The sequence below is a fragment of the Eucalyptus grandis genome, chromosome 3 (assembly GCF_016545825.1).
Source record: "Eucalyptus grandis isolate ANBG69807.140 chromosome 3, ASM1654582v1, whole genome shotgun sequence".
NCBI classification, from domain to species: Eukaryota; Viridiplantae; Streptophyta; class Magnoliopsida; order Myrtales; family Myrtaceae; genus Eucalyptus; species Eucalyptus grandis.
In genome coordinates, this window is record NC_052614.1 from 72425277 (window position 1) to 72444259 (window position 18983).

The following is an 18983-nucleotide window of genomic DNA, read 5'->3' on the forward strand; positions in this document are numbered from 1 at the left end:
CTTCCATAGCAACAATCGAATCGACCATAGGAACATCTCTGAAACATTCTGGACATTGAAGGGCACCTGATTGTTTTCAGCCATCTCAATAATGTGACAAGACAACAAACAATAAGTGAGTTAATCGCCTTAAGATTGTTGGAATATAATCCGAAGAAAACAAACCGTTTGCTGTAATCATAATATCAATGTAATGGAGGTGAGGCACGGATATCCGAATCTCCTTAAGGCGATTAGTTCCTGCCAACGGTGCTCCGCAGATTCACAAATTATGCCTCCCAAAATACAACACCTCGAACCTAGTACTATGCAAACATAACTCAACCGAACCATTCAATTGAACCAGCACACCCAGAAAAATTAGAAGAGTAGAATAGTATATCAAATTTCTTTTGAAATTGAGTTGAAAAAGCATTGTATTGAAGCTCTATGCTCCTATCTATTTATAGGGCTTTTTAGTTCATGTACAAAAGAGATACATGAAATAAATAGACGCATGTATCCACGAAATTGATTAATCAAGAGATATGTGAATCTAAGAGATTCATGAATCCAGAAACACGTGAATTCAAGAGATTTGTGAACTTAATAAATACATGAACAAAAAGATACATGAATCTAGGAAATTCATGAATTCAACAGATACGTGAACATAAAAGTTTAGGAAATTCATGAATTCAAGAGATATGTGAACAAAAAAGATTTATCTTAATTTATTGGCTTTCGTTAATCCATTAACCATAATTAAAACACTCGTAGCCTAAGACCAAGGATGTCACGCCCCGAACCTCGAGCGCACACACACCCCTCGGTAGTCAATAAAATTTGCGACGTCCCAGGATGCTTCGCTGACCCATTCATTTTAATGCACATGCAGAAGTGAATAAATAATCCCTAGACAAAACTCAATTGGGATAGAAAAGCAGGACAACTGATTTCACAAAACGCTTTTTATAAACACACAGGTTTATACACAAAGGTCTACAAAAAGATCGGTTCCCAAAAGGAGGTTGTCCTACGAGCTACTATTCGGACGTTCACCAAACCTTCAGACTCCACTATCATAGTCTCCAGGGGCTTCGAGTCCTTCACAACCCCATCAGAAGGGTTAGCTGATCTAAGGACCTAAAAATTTAGCCCATGACGGGGTGAGACAATGTCTCAGCAAGTTCACTCTTTAAATCCTTATTAGGAAGGGAATACACCTAAGGGTGTCCTAGCTACACAGCCACTCAATCACAGAGGACTTACCTCACCTCAGTTCCTTCTTACACGTCAGCATAGTTCATATCACAGACATATGCAGTATTCATACTCAGTCAATTCGAATGCCATAATGCATTTCTCAAACAACCACAAGGGTCCCGATTATAAGGCTAAATTGTTGTGACACATCTCATTCCATACAACATAATTTTGTCCCATAATCCGACGCATCTATCTCAATCAATCATGCATTCCAATTGATTATTACTACCCGCACATGCAAATTTACCCGACACACATTAGTCCTCTAGCGTAGCCAAGCTTCGTCTCACTCCTTTGAGCATGGCGACATCCTCCGACACACATCAAGGACAACATTCCATACAACATTCTCGTAGGAGCTTCGGTCTAGAATCTACTGTGATCGGTGTCCATTGCTAGGACGTCCCATATAGAGGTAACGTCCACCAACACACACCGGGGACGAGCTAATCAGCACATAATCATTCAATTCCAGCCAATGACATTGTGCTTTGCACTCACATGCCTCAATTAAGATAGCGACCTTGGCCTGTTTTCTTCATATTAAAAACATTGTGAAAGTAATCATATGTGGGTACACGATCGGATCAAATCTTAAAAATTGGTATCATTCCATTTTAAAATCCCACGGTTTGATATAGTCTTTAAAACCACTTTCGGTGTTAAAACCCGACACCCGGGATTTTCTAATCAAATATTACATTTCACAATCATCACTCAATTGTACAATTTAACAATCAATTTGTACAAACTAACCACACCACTGCAATCAGTATGAAATTCTAACGATCGGCCATCTCAGCATTTTTTCCGAAATTATTAAATAATTAACAATTCCGAAAAAATAAATAAATAAATCCTAAATAATTAAATAAATGAAAATAATTAATTAAATGCCTAATTAAGATTACACTAATCTAACCTCCTAATTACGCTAATTAATCATCCTACTAAACTAATCAAATCACTTAATCTAATTAACCTTTAACTAAACTAATCTAACCACCTAAACCATACTTAGCCTAATCGAATCACTCTTTAAACATAATTAACCTCCTAAGCAAGGTTTAGCAAGTAAACTCACCAATTTAGTGATTCGGTGAGTCCACGACAACGGCAACGCCGAGGCGAGGCGACAAACAAGCTTGTGGCGACACCAACGGAGGCCGAGAAGGGCCCGAAAAAGCCTCACAAAGCTCACAGCGGGGCTATGAGATCCAGTTCTGCTTCTTGCTGGAAGAACCGGTTGAAGGGTTGCTCGGCTCGAGGAAAGGGGCACAACAGAAGGCTAGGTGGGCAGGCGGACCAGGCGACGGTCAGACGGTGGCTTGGACGACGGTGAATGGCAACTAGAAGGCTCCGGAACAGCAGCTCGAGCGAATAGGGACACACGGGTGTGCGGGCTAGCGCACGGGAGCTCGGTGGCGCTCGGCTGCTGAATTTGCTCTCCGATGGCTGTCTCGGCTGAAGGGGGAAGCTGCTGGCTGATCTCCGATTCTCTCAAGCTCTCCAACAAGCACAACAATGGAGAAAGCAAGGTTGAAGCAGAAGAAGAAGGTCGCTACTGAAGAGGGTCTACCATTTGGCCTCCAAAGTCCACAATCTTATCCCCATTCACTCATCACTTGCCCCCACCATGTCAGCCCACATGCTCAGCCAATTTCCTCCCTCAAGCTTCCCCAACAAGCTGGCCAAAGGGTCCAAAATGTTGCTCCCCCCTTGGCTACGAATTTTGTACATTTGTCTCTTCAATTCATTCAATTCCTCTTTAAATTGAGTCCAATTGAAGCCCATAAATTCAGCCAAGGTGTCCACACTTAAATCCACATTTTTCCTTGTCAATTGGTCCATCTTGACTCCCAAAAACGCGACTAACAACAGGCCAACAAACTTCCCCATCCAAAATAGCCTTACTTTGAATTTTTGGCCAAAAATTGATTTGCAGAAAGATCTTCGAAGGATGAGTTGACGTTCCAAAAATGAATCGTGACATGACATAATTTTTAATTTCTGAAATTGGGTTTACATTCGTGGTTAATTTCAATCTGGCACGATTTTAGCGTCTCCTAGCCTACCGAGTAGCTTTTAAGAATTTTAGGTGCAATTGATCCGTGGTCGATTATTTTCGAGCCACAATGTATATTTTGAGGTTTCAAATACGGACACAGGGTACAAAAATGATAGAACAACTAGTCCAGTGCCGTTCGACAAGAATTTTGCAATCAGGTGGAATCACCCACACACTTATCACATATCTCAATCGAATCGACCTATCTCTAATCTCTAATCAATTTTGATAGTGTCGTATTGACCCTTGCATATTAGCATGGTCAAGCAATCGGTTTCTGGTCAAATTCTCAATTCTGTTGCGTTAAAATTCCTTAACGGCTTCACCAGATAGACTAGTTATCTCATGAGTGGCTAACTCAGAGAAAAATGTTATAGGCGCGTCGATGAAAAGCCCAACTTATTCAATTGAAAACAAAGCCTGAAATTCATGATATCACAAAGGACCGCCAATAAGCCAAGCTCAAGATAGCGGCACTAAAACCGAAATAATAATAAATAAATAAACAATCGATGATGCAAATTGCATTAACAAAGACTCTGTGTTGGGGGATTCTATAGTCCAAACTGAATTACACTGTGGAGACACTATGATGGAGTTTGTTTATCATGGACTAAGCAAGAGAAGCTATGCTGCTAAGTAAGGGTGTAAATGGTTCGGTTCGGTTTTTGGAAAACGGAACCAAACCAAACCAATAAGAAAATTCATTTGGTTCGGTTTTCGGTTTTTACTTTTGTTTTTGTTTTGTTGTTATATATTATAAGATTAATTTTCCAGTTAAATTATCTTTTGCTTAGCAAGATAAAAAAAATTCATTTGTTTTCATAAGAATCATAATTAATTAGGTGAAAAAATAAATTCAATATACCGCTATTATTTTTCCAAATGAAAATAATTTTGTGAATGCTACCACGTGAAAATAAATAAAATGTAATATTAAATTCCATAGCAATTCAATTGCCTTACTATTAGCATTTTACTTAATTTTTTTTATCACTTTAAAAGATACCAAAATGCTTATCTTATGTATGAAATCTAAGGTAACATATTAGGTGTATAATACATATAATAGATAATGAAGGCTTGAGGACACAATCCATGGTTGCATACTTTGTATTATGAATTCGCTTAATAGGCTTGGAGAAGAATTGGCCTTGCATATCTCTACGGATATAATTAGAAATATTAATGGTACTAATGAATAAATTTTATATTATCTTAATTTTCTAAGAAGTCTTTTTCTAAGAAAATAATCATATTTTCCACTGTTTGGCTAAAACATGAAAATGAAATAGAAAATATTTTTCGTTGCTCAGTAAGGAAAATCTTTTGCTACATGCACCCCTTTCAATAAAATTTTGATTTTTAAAAATCAATTTTTTATATATTTTTTTATTCTTTTTCTTTTCTTTTTTTCCTTTTCTTTCTTGTTCCTTTTTCTTTTTCTTTCTTTTTCTGTTTTTTTCTTCTTCTTCTTCTTCATTGGCGTCGCCCGCCACGACCGGAGGGCGCAATGAAGAAGAAGAATAAAAAGAAAGAAAAAAAGAAAAGAACAAAATTAAAAAAATTAAAATGATTTTTTTAAAATAAAAGGAATTTTTTAATATTTTATTGGTTTAGTTCGATTAACTAAATTGATAAAAATCGAACCGGTTAAAAAAATTTCAATTTTTAATATTATCTTAACCGAACCAGAAAAAACCTAACTTTTGGTGTGGTTAAGTTCGGTTTTGACACCCCTATAGTGTTAAGTGACAATGTAGAGAATGGGACAGGCCGGGCGGGCCACATTTATTCATCGAATTAATTAGGTGTTATGTGAAAATCTTGTTTAGGTTAAGTTTTTTATTGACGCACGGATTCGAGCCACCACTTTGGATCTAGTAGTTTTCACACGAGCATTACAGATCTAGCGTGTGGATAACTCGAATCAACTTTGTAACTTTGTGGGTAGAGTTTGTCATTCAAGCTTTCTCACTGCTCTTGCCTTTCTATAAAGCGGCATCTTTTGCTATAGTGACAAAAAGGCAAAAAAAGAGAAAACGATACAATGCCAAAAAATGGGAAACTGCCTTCGTGCTTTATTTGGGAAAGGTCTATGGGAAAATGCAATTCAAAAATGTAATTTCCCATTAAATTGTTCGAATAGATACGGAACAGCGCAATCATTCCATAATTATTCATCCAGTAAATCATAAACCGTACTTACTTTAAATAAGAATCAACCCTTAAAAAAACTTTAAAATCCCTAATCAATCAAGCCGGGACATACGACCCCTGGACTTGTTTTTACGTTAGAAAGCGCGAATAAGACATTAGAACTAGAAGTGGCTACTTCGATGTCAAATAATAAAAGAGCAGTCGATTCAGTTTGTTCATTTCACTGATTGAAGTCCGGAGAGAATCACATCCCGTCTCGTCAAGTAAACTTTGAGTCTCTTCATCGTCCTATTGATCGGCCCACAAGTTCTTGTTGATCCTAGTCAGTTGCTCGGCCACTTCCCTCATTGTCAGCCTTTTGACGCCATTAAAGTTTAAGCATCTTCTAGCAAGCGAACTGACTGCCTCGATCCCCTGCAATTCACCTTCGTTGGATGCCTCGAAATTTGTCATGTGGATGAATGTCGATTCTCCATGGGGGAGATGAAAGATTGGACGGCGTTGATTTTTCCCCATATTTTGCTCATTGAGTTGGCATCTCTCTGGTGAGGAGCTCCACAAGGACAACCCCAAAACTATAAGTGTCGCACTTCATGGTTAATTCACCAGTGGTGAGATACTTAGGGTCAAGGTAACCTATTGTGCCTCGTACTCTATCAGCTATATGAGTCTTTCCAGGTGATATCAAAACCGAGGCCTTGAAATCAGATACTTTTGCTGAGTGCTTCTTGTCTAAAAGTATATTCAAAGACTTGACATTGCTGTGAATGACCGGCGGGTCAACTAGGGAATGCAAGTACTCAAGGGCCAAGGTAGCTTCCGAAGCAATCCTGAGGCAATTCTTCCATGAGCACAAAACGGTCGATCTCTTGTCATGAATGTGGTGATAGAGAGTCCCATTAGGAATGAATTCATAGACCAACAATGGCACATTTGTCTCCAAACGTATGCCCAGGAGCTTGACCAGGTTCTTGTGATACACCTGTGAAATGATGCTGATTTCGTGCAGAAATTCATCATGAGTACTTAAGAGACAAGTCCTTGTTCATGTCTTTTGACTTATTGACAAGGACATCTCTAGGCTTCTTGACTGCGAATAAAATGTCACCGTCAATCTTCCTTTGTAGATTGAAGCAAAACCACCCTCACCGAGCATGTTGCCAGTATCGTAGTGATTAATGGCTTTAGCCAACTATGCCTCAGTGAAGATTTTCGCTCTTTGGTGCTTCAAGATCTCTCCTCCATTTTGCCTAACATATCTCTCTTTGGCTCTCCTCTTGCATATGAAGAAGACTAGCCCACTAACAACTACGCTTAATGTTACCGATACAATGACTGCCACACAAAATAGAGTAATAAATGAATTAGTTTCTCCCAAAAAATTTGACTTAGGTTATACGATGAATTCGGGCCTTTTAAATTTAAGAACTAAATTTTAATATTAACTTGACCCCCTTAAATACTTGGACCTCAGAGTTCTTCAACCTTCAACTCTTAGATAGGAGGTTTGTCGGTATTTTTTTAGTTAGACTGAATTGAGTTCGTTGATGTACTTTTGGTCATGTTGGTAAACTTGCAATTTTTAGATGAAGGTTGGATTTTCAAGCCTTTTGGCCAAAAGGGGTTGGTGTGTTTTTGACGTGAAGAATAAAAAAGCAGTGTGGTGTCTGCAGTGAATATACGACCAGAAAGAAAAACACGGTGCGGCTAGGAGTGTCTCTTGGTGAACACCAAGAAAGAAAAGGTAAAAACCCAGATGAGGGGCATTTCTATGGTAATTGGAATGGATTCTCGGATTATAATGGATTGTAATTTCCTGACTTTGCAATCATTGGGCAAGACTGACCTTTTTTTTATCTGATGGTCATCGAGTGGTGATCAATGATCTCTCGGTTGAAAAGTAGGATCGAATACAATTTCAGAACATCTCAACATAAACTAGATCAATAGCAAGTGGACTCGTGATCAGCAAGAATAGAATAGTTCATTAAACGACCATCACAACTGTTGGGATTGTCTGATTCCCAGAAACTGGATTCGACACTAAATCGAACCCCTAAAACGAATGCGGAAGACAGGCCCGGGAAAAAGATGTATCACCGATCCTAAAGCACACCACGGAATCGAGCGTACCTTATTAGCCACAGATTAAACACCAACGCCGATAAGAGAAAGAGAAAACGATCCCGTTCGATCCGATGACGTTGATTTGGCCTTGAAGGGAAGAGGGCGTCGCCTTTTTCTTCTTGTTTTTTCTTTTGGAGGGAGAGAGGGAGAGGAACGTACGTAATGTCAAAAGGTACGTTCTCCCTCTCTTTCTTCTCTTATATACGTCCCCTCCAAATAAAGAAACGTACTCCTTCATCCATGGGCCCTATTCTTGTGGGCCGGGCTTTTAGGCCCATCATGGGCAGACGGGCCAACTTAGGCCCATCACATAAAACCATCATCTCCCACTCGCACAGGGTGGGCCGGACAGGATTCTCTTTACCTCTCTTCAACATTCATATCGGTGAATAATCCGTGCGACCAGCATACTTTGAGAGCTCGTTGCTATACATATGTTAGGAATATATAGCAGCTCATAATAGGCATCATACTCTGAGTAGATTTAGTATGCAGTACCCTAGATCGATCGATCACATTTATATCTCAATCTCTTTTAAACAATGATATATATATATATATATATATATATTGTATTCACAATTATGATTATCCCAAAGACAGTCATAATTGGTCGACCAGTGAACACAAAACTACAATATGATTCTCCAATTTCGATCTTCCTATTTCCTTCAAACTCTCAATTTCAGTTCAGCTTGCTTTTCAAGAAATGTCCCATTAGATCGAATCAACTCATGACCATTGGCAACATCCTAAGATAGCAAACACTAAATAGAAATCTTGAGAATAAGTAAAAGTCATGAGGGCACTAAAATTGAGAAACTCATTTCCTCAAGAGTCTCACACGGCATAAAAATTGAGATCAAATTTTTGCCACTCTTATTGTTCATCTCCTGCATACGTAGTATGAAATACGTATTACGGTATTAACTCCTTTCCCATGGAGCGTATGTCTTTTCCTTCAATACCGTACAGATGATAGTTCAGACATACCCAATGTCTAACTTGAGTTCACGTATCTACTCATTCACAAAATTCATCAGAACTCACATTCGGCATCTTAGACAGATAAAGTAAAATATGTGGGGTATTTTACTTTCGGACATAGTAAGTATTATGTCCTCATCTTAACACTCAGTTAAAGCGACATACGTATTTTAAGCTTGAGCTCTCGATTATCACCTAGATAATAAGCTTAAAAACAGTGTCATCTCTATTTATCACACAGTAAATAGAGGCGATTACCCGTGTGAGTGGGCTAATCTTTTATTTGTCTGACATACTTTCTCAACTTAAAGTAATGCACTGAGCATTAATGTGAACAACTCAGGGAAATTAACAATGAAAAAAAAAACAAAAGTTCATAAATGTGAACAACTCAGGGAAATTACAATCCAGTACATCAGACTCTATGCAATCCTAGAGATTTTACATGACCACAAAACACATCTCTAGGTATTGGCTTTGTCATAGGATCTGCTACCATTCTATGTGTAGATATGTACTGTAAGTTCACATCCTTTCGTGCAACCATATTTTTGACAAAGTTATACTTGGTATCTATATGTTTGGTCTTGCCATGATATTTTGGATCTTTGGTGTACGCTATAGCTGCTTGGCTATCACATTAACAAATAATGGATTTGCAGCTTTTTCAATGACACCTAAATGATCCAAAAATCTCTAAAGCCAAACTCCTTCTTGTACCGCTACTGATAATGCCACGAACTCAGCTTCCATCGTGGACAAGGCTATACATGTTTGCTTCTTACTGCTCCATGATATGGCACCATTGTTCAGTAAGAAAGCAAATCCAGAGGTAGATTTTCTTTCATCTAAATCTCCTCCCTAATCAGCATCTGAATAGCCTTCAAGTCGCAGATCATTTCCTTGGTAATTCAACTTGTAATCAGCAGTTCCCTTCAGATACCTCAGTACTCTCTTAACGGCCTTCCAATGTGCTAGACCTGGATTGGATTGGTATCTACTCACCATTCCAACTGCAAAACATATGTCAGGTCTTGTACACATCATAGCGTACATCAAGCTCCCAACAGCACTAGCATAAGGAACATGTTTAATTTGTTCCTTCTCTTGTGGAGTCCTTGGACACAGTCTATGGCTCAATCCTTCACCTTTTGCAATAGGAGTGTCTATGGGTTTACAATATTGCATACGAAATCGTTCAAGAACCTTGTTTATATATGTTTCTTGCGAAAGAGATAACGATCTCTTCGAATGATCTCTTGAAATCTTAACTCCAAGAATGTATGCAGCCTCACCCATATCCTTCATCTCAAATTGGAAGACAACCAACTCTTGACAGTATTAACAAGCTCCATATTGCTTCCGGCAATTAGTATATCATCAACATACAATGATATGATCACAAATTGATCCTTGGATCTTTTAATATATACACAATGATCCTCATCTATCATTGTAAAGTCATATGCCATTATAGCATTATGAAAACGTATATACCATTGTCTCGATGACTACTTAAGGCCATATATCGATCTCAAAAGTCGACATACCTTTTCTTCTTGGCCTTTCACTATGAAACCAGCAGGTTGTTCCATATATATTTCTTCCTCTAATTCTCCATTGAGGAAAGCAGTCTTTACATCCATTTGATGTAACTCAAGATCCATACTAGCCACTATTGCCAGAATAATGCGAATCGAGGTAAATCTCACTACAGGAGAAAATGTATCTTCATAATCAATTCATTCATGTTGATTATACCCATTCGCCATAATGCGAGCCTTATGCCTTTCTATCGAGCCATCAGCCTTTCGCTTTATTTTGAGAACCCACTTGTTCCCAATAGCTTTGCGTCCTTCTGGAAGATCAACTAGTTCCTAGACTTGGTTTGATTTCATTGACTCCATTTCCTCTTCCATTGCATGAATCCATTTCTCCTTACTAGGGCAATTCAGAGCCTCATTAATATTTCTTGGCTCATCCTCATCTTGCGGAGCAATCATAAAAGTTTCCCCTTCAATGTCAAAACGTCGACGGGGAATACTTTGACGACTTGTTCGCTGTATGGGAGATTGTATACTTTGCACATCATTCCCCATTATGCTCCCACTTGGATTAGATAATGATGATGTCGTCTCATCATGTGGTTGTAATTGAGAATGAGTTGAATTCAATTTATCACTTCTCATATTACTCCCACTTGGACGAACTCCACTAATATCATTATCTTGATCCAAGGTTTCAAATAGGGAGTAATCTTTCCCTATTTTGCCCTTCTTAGGAAATTCATCCTTTAAGAATGTGACATCCCGTGATTCAAATTCAGTTATACTCCCACTTTCCTGCTCACCTATGAACACATACCCTTTCGAGTGTTCCGAGTATCTTATGAAAATACTCTTCTTTCCTCTGGGACCCAATTTTCCAAACTTGTGAGAGGATTCATGAGTAACTGATATGGAGTGGAAGTAACTGATTTGGAAGGCAGCACAACCCCATGGCTTAAGAAAACTTAAGTCCGGTTTTCTACTTGTCCATAACTCATATGGAGTGGAAGTAACTGATTTGGAAGGCACCCGGTTAAGTATATAGGCAGCAGTTAACAACGCATCACTCCAAAAAGTAATAGGTAAGTTAGCATGCGCCATCATGGACCTAACCATTTCTAGTAGGGTTCTGTTTCTTCTCTCCGCAACACCATTTTGTTGAGGAGTATATGGAATAGACAACTGTCTTTCTATTCCTTTTTCATTACATAATTTTCTGAACTCATCAGATAAATATTTCTCGACCTCGATCGGATCTCAATGCTTTTATTTTCCTGTCCAATTGATTTTCTACCAGGTTCATAAACCTTTTAAAACAATTTAATGCTTCAGATTTATGAGAAATCAAATAAACATATCCATATCGAGTATAATCATCTATAAAAGTGATCAAATAAACAGCCCAATGCCTTCCTCTCACATTCATTGGACCACAAACATCATAATTGATTAAATGCAGAGGAAATTCAGCTCTTTTACATTTTCCAAGTGGTTTCCTTGTCGTTTTCCCTTCTAGTTAATGCTTACATATGGGCAAATCGACTTTTTCAATGTTTCCCAACAAGCCCTCTTTGGCTAATCTATTCATACGTTGTTGGCCAATATGACCAAGTCTTGCATGCCACACATTCACATCATTATCATACGAATTATGAGACGTGAGAAGGGATTAACAAACATTTGCATTAACATAGTCAATATCTAATACAATGAAACCATCTAGAAAATAACCACAACCATAGTAATTTGTATCCAAAAACAAATCCACACCTCTATTATGGAAGTTCATATTAAAACCTAATTTAACCAACACTAAAACAGACACTAAATTCCGACGAATCTCCGAAGCATACAATACATCATGTAGGAATAAAGTGCGTCCACCACGCATGTTTAGTTGGCAGGTGCCAATGCCTTTCACTTCAGCTCTGGAGTTGTTTTCCACATAGATCCACTTAGTTCCAGTTGGTACTCGTCGGAATTCCACGAAGGATTCTCTATTCTTCGCTACATGGTCTGTCACTCCTGAATCTATAGTCCACAAAGGATTAGACTCAGTCAAGAATACAGAACTCGACACAAAAGCAAAGTTCTGAAAAGTACAAGGGGTGTATGCCTTCTTTGGCTCATGACAGTCGTGAGCATAGTGACCCTTCTTGTCACAGTTGTAACACTTCACCCTTGCAAGCTTCTTCATTCGAGGACGCTTTCCTCTCTCATGTTGGTTAAGCTTAGGCTTCTTTCCTGAAGGACCTACTTCCTTGCCTTTCCCTTTATCAAACCAGTTAGGACGTTTGCGCTTGGAGCTCGAAGCTCCATGTGAGCTAGAACTAGCATGATAAATTTCAGCTTCCGGCTTAGCGGCCAAGAGGCGGTCCTCTTCCAGCTGAAGATTACGCATTGCATCCTCAAATGTTTTGATATTTTCATTATGGGTTAGGTGCACCTTCATATGCTCTCAACTCTGAGGCATGGAACGAATCACTGCTTGCACTTACTGCTCATCTGTCAGGACATGGCTAGCATCTTTCAGCTCATTTATCATGTTTGACATCTTTCTAAGATGTTGCTTCATGGTCTGACCATGAGGCTTCTTATAAGAGTCAAACCTAATAGTGAGCTGCCTCAGTCTGGTCACCGAAGTATGACCAAATCTTGTTGCCAATGCTTCCCACATTTCCTCGGCGTTCTCAAAACGCCTAAACTCTCACATGACGTCATTTTCCATGCTACTCAGCAACGTAATGCGAGCAAGAGAGTTCTTTCTTTTCCATGCAGCAAATGCTTCCTTATCTCTCTTGTGCTGTGCAGTGTTTCCTTCTTCAGGTTCTACCATGGTCAGGTTAAGAGCTTCTAATGCCTCTTGCTCTTCCAGCACATATTGGATTTTCATGTGCCATATTTCATAGTTGTCACCATTGAGCTTTTCACCTTTGTTCAGCTCGGCAACTATGCTCTTTGTGGCTGAAGCCATTAATCTGAACACATCAGACATATATGCACGAATTATTAATGCCTATCATTTATGCATCCATTTTGCATAGACCCATCATATTAATGAACAATTTCGAGCAAGGTTTCAGAATCAAAAGGTCACTATGTTTCCAATCATCCTCCAAAAATCCTAACTTAAAACTATCATTAATATAATTGTCTTATGCAAAATAAATTCTATGAAGCTACAAAAAACTTCTATGAACTACCCACAGCAACCAACAATAACAGAAATCAAATAATATTTGACATCCAATAGAATAATAATAATGCTTTCACATAATACAACTAACATATCAGTTGCTACATTAACAACAATCAGGTAGTAAACATTACATAAGACGTTCATAAAGCACACTTAATAAAGACCAGCCTCTACATATAATACCAAGTCAGTACACGAACTGGGAAAGATCCTCTTTTGTTCAATTTCTTGATATTTTCCCTTGTAACAATCCAATAATAATCATCTATAAAATCCATCACAATTTTCCTATATGAGGCAGCTTTGTTGACATCCCATACGCGATTCAACACTCCTTGCCATTCTGGTGGAAGGGTATTCATGAAAAATCTCACCATCTCAGACTGTAGCATAGGACGACCATTCCATATGACCTTTTGAATTTTCCCGTTGACTTCAAGGACGTGATCAATTAAGTCACCACTCTCCCATCGATGATCCGTCAGCTCAGCTATCAACTTAGAAAGCCTTTCCTTTTGTTCATCGGTAATTGCGCGAATAGGTGTGCGCAACCTTAGGGGAGGCATTGTTCCTGCAATAAATGCAGAACAAATAAAGGATCACATATAATCCACATAGACTTAATTGAAAAAGAAACACATTCTTTTCCTCCTTTTTTTTTGGGGGTCAACGGTCAACGGTCGTCGGGTCGGGTCGCTGGGTCGTCGGACCGGTCGGGCCGGGTCGAACCGACCGACTGGCGCGTGCCTTGGACGCGCACGTGCACGCGACGCACGCGCCTTTGCCTGTGAATCGGCCGTTGGTGGTGTGGGGGCACGTCCAATGGCCGTTGGCGGCATTCCGCCACTCGTCGCGATCGTCTCGACGAGCCCTTCCTGACTTTGCAATCATTGGGCAAGACTGACCTTTTTTTTATCCGATGGTCATCGAGTGGTGATCAATGATCTCTCAGTTGAAAAGTAGGATCGAATACAATTTCAGAACATCTCAACATAAACCAGATCAATAGCAAGTGGACTCGCGATCAGCAAGAATAGAATAGTTCATTAAATGACCATCACAAGTGTTGGCATTGTCGGATTCCCAGAAACCGGATTTGACACTAAATCGAACCCCTAAAACGAATGCGGAAGACAAGCCCGGGAAAACATGTATCACCGATCCTAAAACACACCACGGAATCGAGCGTACCTTGTTAGCCACAGATTAAACACCAACGCCGATAAGAGAAAGAGAAAACGATCCCGTTCAATTCGATGACGTTGATTTGGCCTTGAAGGGAAGAGGGTGTTGCCTTTTTCTTCTTATTTTTTTTGTTTGGAGGGAGAGAGGGAGAGGAACGTACGTAATGTCAAAAGGTACGTTCTCCCTCTCTTTCTTCCCTTATATACGTCCCCTCCAAATAAAAAAACGTACCCCTTCATCCATGGGCCCTAATCTTGTGGGCCGAGCTTTTAGGCCCATCATGGGCGGACGGGCCAACTTAGGCCCATCACATAAAACCATCAACAAGGGAATAGAATTACCTGCAGCGGTTGTGGCAAGACTCAAAATTTGGCAACCGACTTTGCCATCACCAGTCATGCCGAATGGGCAATCGCTTGTGTAGTTCCTGGGCATATTCTTGCAATTTCCATGCAATGGGTATCGTCGTGGATCCTTGCATTCATCAATGTCTATATGAAGCAGAATCAATGGTGAACTGTATATGCACATGCTTGTATTTTTGGCTTCTTAATATGTGTTGAAGCATCTAACTCGACTCAATGAAAAACTGGTGCGAGGAAATTGGACCGCAGAAAATTTGGCCCAATCCAATCATATAAACTTTGGCTTGCAAAGAGAACATAATGATACCGTGACATCCTGGGGACAGTGGGGAGGCATAGGGAATACCCGTGTACCCAGCATCACAGAAGCAACGATCACCCTGCCCGCTCCTGAAGTCAGAGCAGAAACTATTGGCACCGCAAGCATAGCTCGATCAGTTTGAACTATGAACACTCCCCTAGGGAGAGGATATAGGTTGGTTGGAATTCATGTCTGGTGAGCTTTGATGTTTTCTCCTCTAATGCTCAAGCGATTCATGGAAAATTTAGATTCATAAACTCAAGATCTGACCTCTGTCTGTCCATTATTTATGGGGAGCACACTTTTGTTTCTCAACGGCCGATTTAGGAAGTGTGACATCCAAATTTTTCAACCCTATCTTCTACTGAATAAATCGGGCATTTCATTGACGTGCCTATAGGGTTATTCTCAGAGCCGATCACTCTCAAGATAACTAGACTATCTGGGGAAATTATTAAGGAATTTTAAGGCAATAGACTTGAGAACTCGATCATGAATCGGCTTCTCGACCGTGTCCATCTTTAGAGGTCATTACGGCACAGATAAAAATTGATTTGAAATCAGAGATAGACTGGATCGATAGAGATGTGTGGCTAATCGTGGGTGACACCAATAAATTAGAAAGTTCTCGTCGGCCAACACTAGGTGACTTTCTTATTGTTTTGCTATCACGTGTACGTAATTGAATCATCGAGATTTTCACGACAATCGGGAGTCGCCAAAGAGTCGAGTGGGTTCATAGTGGTTCAAAGAAAATCGACCACAGGTCATTTGCACTTAAAAATTTCTGAAAGTTACCCGATAGCCTAGGTCACGCTAAAAACGCGTCGAATGGAAATTAACCGTGAATTCAAGTCCGATTTCAGAAATTGAAGTTTCTATCATGTCACAATAAATTCTAGGAGTATCAACTTAGTCTCAGAAGATTTTTCTGATAACCGACACGTTTTGGGAAAAAGTCGTCACCGGATTGTTTTAGTGCAGAAAATGACGAAGGTGGTTTTTGATTGCGAAATTGAGAAGCGTGAGGGATTATTGGATGAGGAAAATTGTCAATTGAGGCATTGAAGTGCCAATTGATTTTTGTAGAGGTCAAATGAAATTAAATCAAGCAAGTTCGATGTCTAATTGAGGAGGGCTTTTGCCAAAATTCGTGTACCCCACAAAGCCACAACCTTTGGACCACTTTGTCTTCTAGAAGAGGGTGTTTTGATGGCCTATTGAAGGCCAAGTATTCTTACATGGCCAAGAGTGACTTTGGAAGATATTTTGTGAAATATCCAACCAAGTGGGGCCCAACTCTCACTCATCTCCATTTCATTTCCCTCACACCCCCACAACCGGATAACCTCTCTCTCCCATTTTCGTTTCGTGTGACACTCCCAGCTGAAGAAGACGAAGCTGCTTGCTGAAGACCCCCGCTGCTAGCTGCACGTCACCGCTGCCACCTGCCAACGTATTGGCTTGCTTCGGTCAACAAGAGAAACAAGTGAAGCCGTTGGTTGACCGCTTGAAACCCACTCCTCCATCCGCCTGCGAAGCCTTGCTCCACACCCGTAGCAACGAAGAAACAACGGAATCAGAGGCAGCCAGGACCGCTGCACGCCTACACACCGCCAGCACTCCACCTTCGCTGGTCTCTCCTCCCCTCCGCGCCACTTGTCCATGCCCTACGGATCTTCAGTCAACAGCAGCAAGGTTCCTCCCATTCGGTTGACCGAAGCTGCCATCTACCCATCCACGCGTCTCCTAGCTGACAGTGCTGGTCAACGAGCGAGCCCAGCAGAAGCCCTTCGGTTGACCCCGCAAGCCAGCGAAGCCACTCGAACTTCTCTCCAGCCACGCGTCTTCATCAGCGCAACAACAACTGTTCAACCCGGTGAAGCCGCACGTCACCGAGCCATCATTCCTTGCGTCTTCGGCCCAGTCACGCGTCTTTAGCCCACGATCAGCCAGCGAGCCCATTCCTCCATCGCAACCCATCTTGTCAAGTTGAAGTCCAGTCTATTCTCGACCCAAATTACAGTCTTCAAGCCCATTCAAAACTACACCAGCAGCAGCTCCATTGAGCCCAGCAAACCGGCCCATTTCAGCAATTCCAGCCTAGTGAATTTTCTTTGGGCCGCAAGTTAGGCCAAAATTCGGCCTGAGTACGGCCCGCGAAGAGAGCCCATTTGCAGTTAGGCCCAAGCCCAAGAGCAAGCCCACTCCGGTACAAGAAAAATCTCAATTGGGCTAAGATTTGTTAGGCCAAGGTCAAGGCCTGGTCCAAGCCCACCGATGTCGTCGAAAGCCCGATTTCGGCCACCGTCACGTCGCCGTCGCGGTGATTTGGTCTCCGCTTTTACCAAGTGAGTTTTACTCACTAATGCTTTCTTAGTTTGCTAATTATTCTTACGGTTGGTTAGATTTAATTAAGTGCAATTAGGTGGTTAGATTATGTTAGAACAATTAAATTAGTGACTTAATGATGCATGTTAGGTGGTTAGACTTAGTCATTAGCAAATAGAGAGCCTATAATATTTATTGAATGCATCTCGGGATTTTTCTGACCCGTTTCGGGCTCCAATCAGGCAATAGGGCCTAAATTGGATTTTTTAATACTTATTTATTTAATTTTTGAAATTAATTATTTTTCCGGAAATTCAACCAGGATGGTGGTGACCGGAATTCCGTCTTGATTGTCGTGTTAAAGACCATTATTTATTTAAGCTTTAAATTATATATAATTGATTTAAATTGTGAAATTTGAGGATTTGTTCTTAATTGTTTGTTATTGAATATTTGATTGGTAGATGGCTAGGTATGGGTATATAGTGTTGGAGAAAACTTCCTTGAGTATTTTGAAGCTGACAAAACGTTTCCATTAGTCTAGTCTGAATACGAGCAAACTCTTCTATCAAAGTCTGAGGACCTCCAAACTACCGAGACTCAAGACTCAAAGTCTATCCTCATTGACAGTTTCTAGACCGTCGAATAAGGCTTATCCAGAACTGGATGTTTCGTTAAGGATTTGACTTTATCGACTGGTGAAGATCTCTTGGTTGGATATAGCATGACGGAATTCATTATTCAAATCAAGATTGATTCAGAGATTGTGGATTCGTTGATTGGCGAAGTATACTTGGAAGGTTCTACTTATGGAAACCTAGATCCCGATTGTATGGGCGAGCAGGATTGATGGGCTATCGTCATGTTCCTTAAATAGCTCGAAAATCTTCCTAATTGATTCTGTCCAACGGGTAGATTGGAACAATTCCTTTGGTAAGTGCCAATGGGTATGATGGCATAAAGGAGTATATAAGGAAGACGTTCCAGTTGTTCGAGTGCGTGCGTGATAGAAGAATTCCAAAGTCTGAAGCTCTTTGTTCTTAGTCAATTCATTTGTTGAGCAAAATCTTGTACGCAAAAGAGAGTCTATATCTTTGAGAGACTTTGAGGAAGTGTAGTAGAGTCTCTACACTGTGGAATCAAGGAAGAGCTTTACTATAACAACTCTTTTGTTCATAGTGAAATCCAGCCGGTGGGTTGTCAGTGCGGAAGAGTGGACGTAGGTTTGGATTAAGCTGAACCACTATAAACTCTGTGTTCAAATTCTCTTCATTACACTCTTTTACTTTGATTGTAACTTGTTTAGTTGACAAGAAAAAAATTTCCTTCTCATAATCTATTACTGAATAGTGCTATACACTTGTCTTTGAAATTTGTTTTTTACACCTATTCACGCCTCTCTAGGTGCTTATACTAGCATTCACATATAGCGCCAGTTACATTGATGGACTAAATAGTAGAGAGA

At 40.1% G+C, this 18983-nt stretch overlaps 1 protein-coding gene across 1 annotated transcript; it reads right to left on the minus strand.

Moving 5' to 3' along the window:
* Window positions 1-5999: 5999 nt before the first annotated feature.
* LOC120292116 (wall-associated receptor kinase-like 8) lies at window positions 6000-17170 on the minus strand. The gene is made up of 2 exons (XM_039310017.1): window positions 16946-17170; window positions 6000-6458 (listed from the first exon to the last, which is right to left on the minus strand). Exons 1-2 carry the CDS (start codon window positions 17168-17170, stop codon window positions 6000-6002), a joined length of 684 nt encoding a protein of 227 aa, XP_039165951.1.
* Window positions 17171-18983: the final 1813 nt, after the last annotated feature.

Excerpts from the sequence above, each read along its gene's own strand:
- LOC120292116 (XM_039310017.1), bottom strand. The coding sequence starts at position 17,170 with ATGGGTTGCGATGGAGGAATGGGCTCGCTGGCTGATCGTGGGCTAAAG. Across the intron at positions 6,459-16,945 it reads CTCGCTCGTTGACCAGCACT|GTGTATCACAAGAACCTGGT; the intron begins GTCAGCTAGGAG and ends ATCATTTCACAG.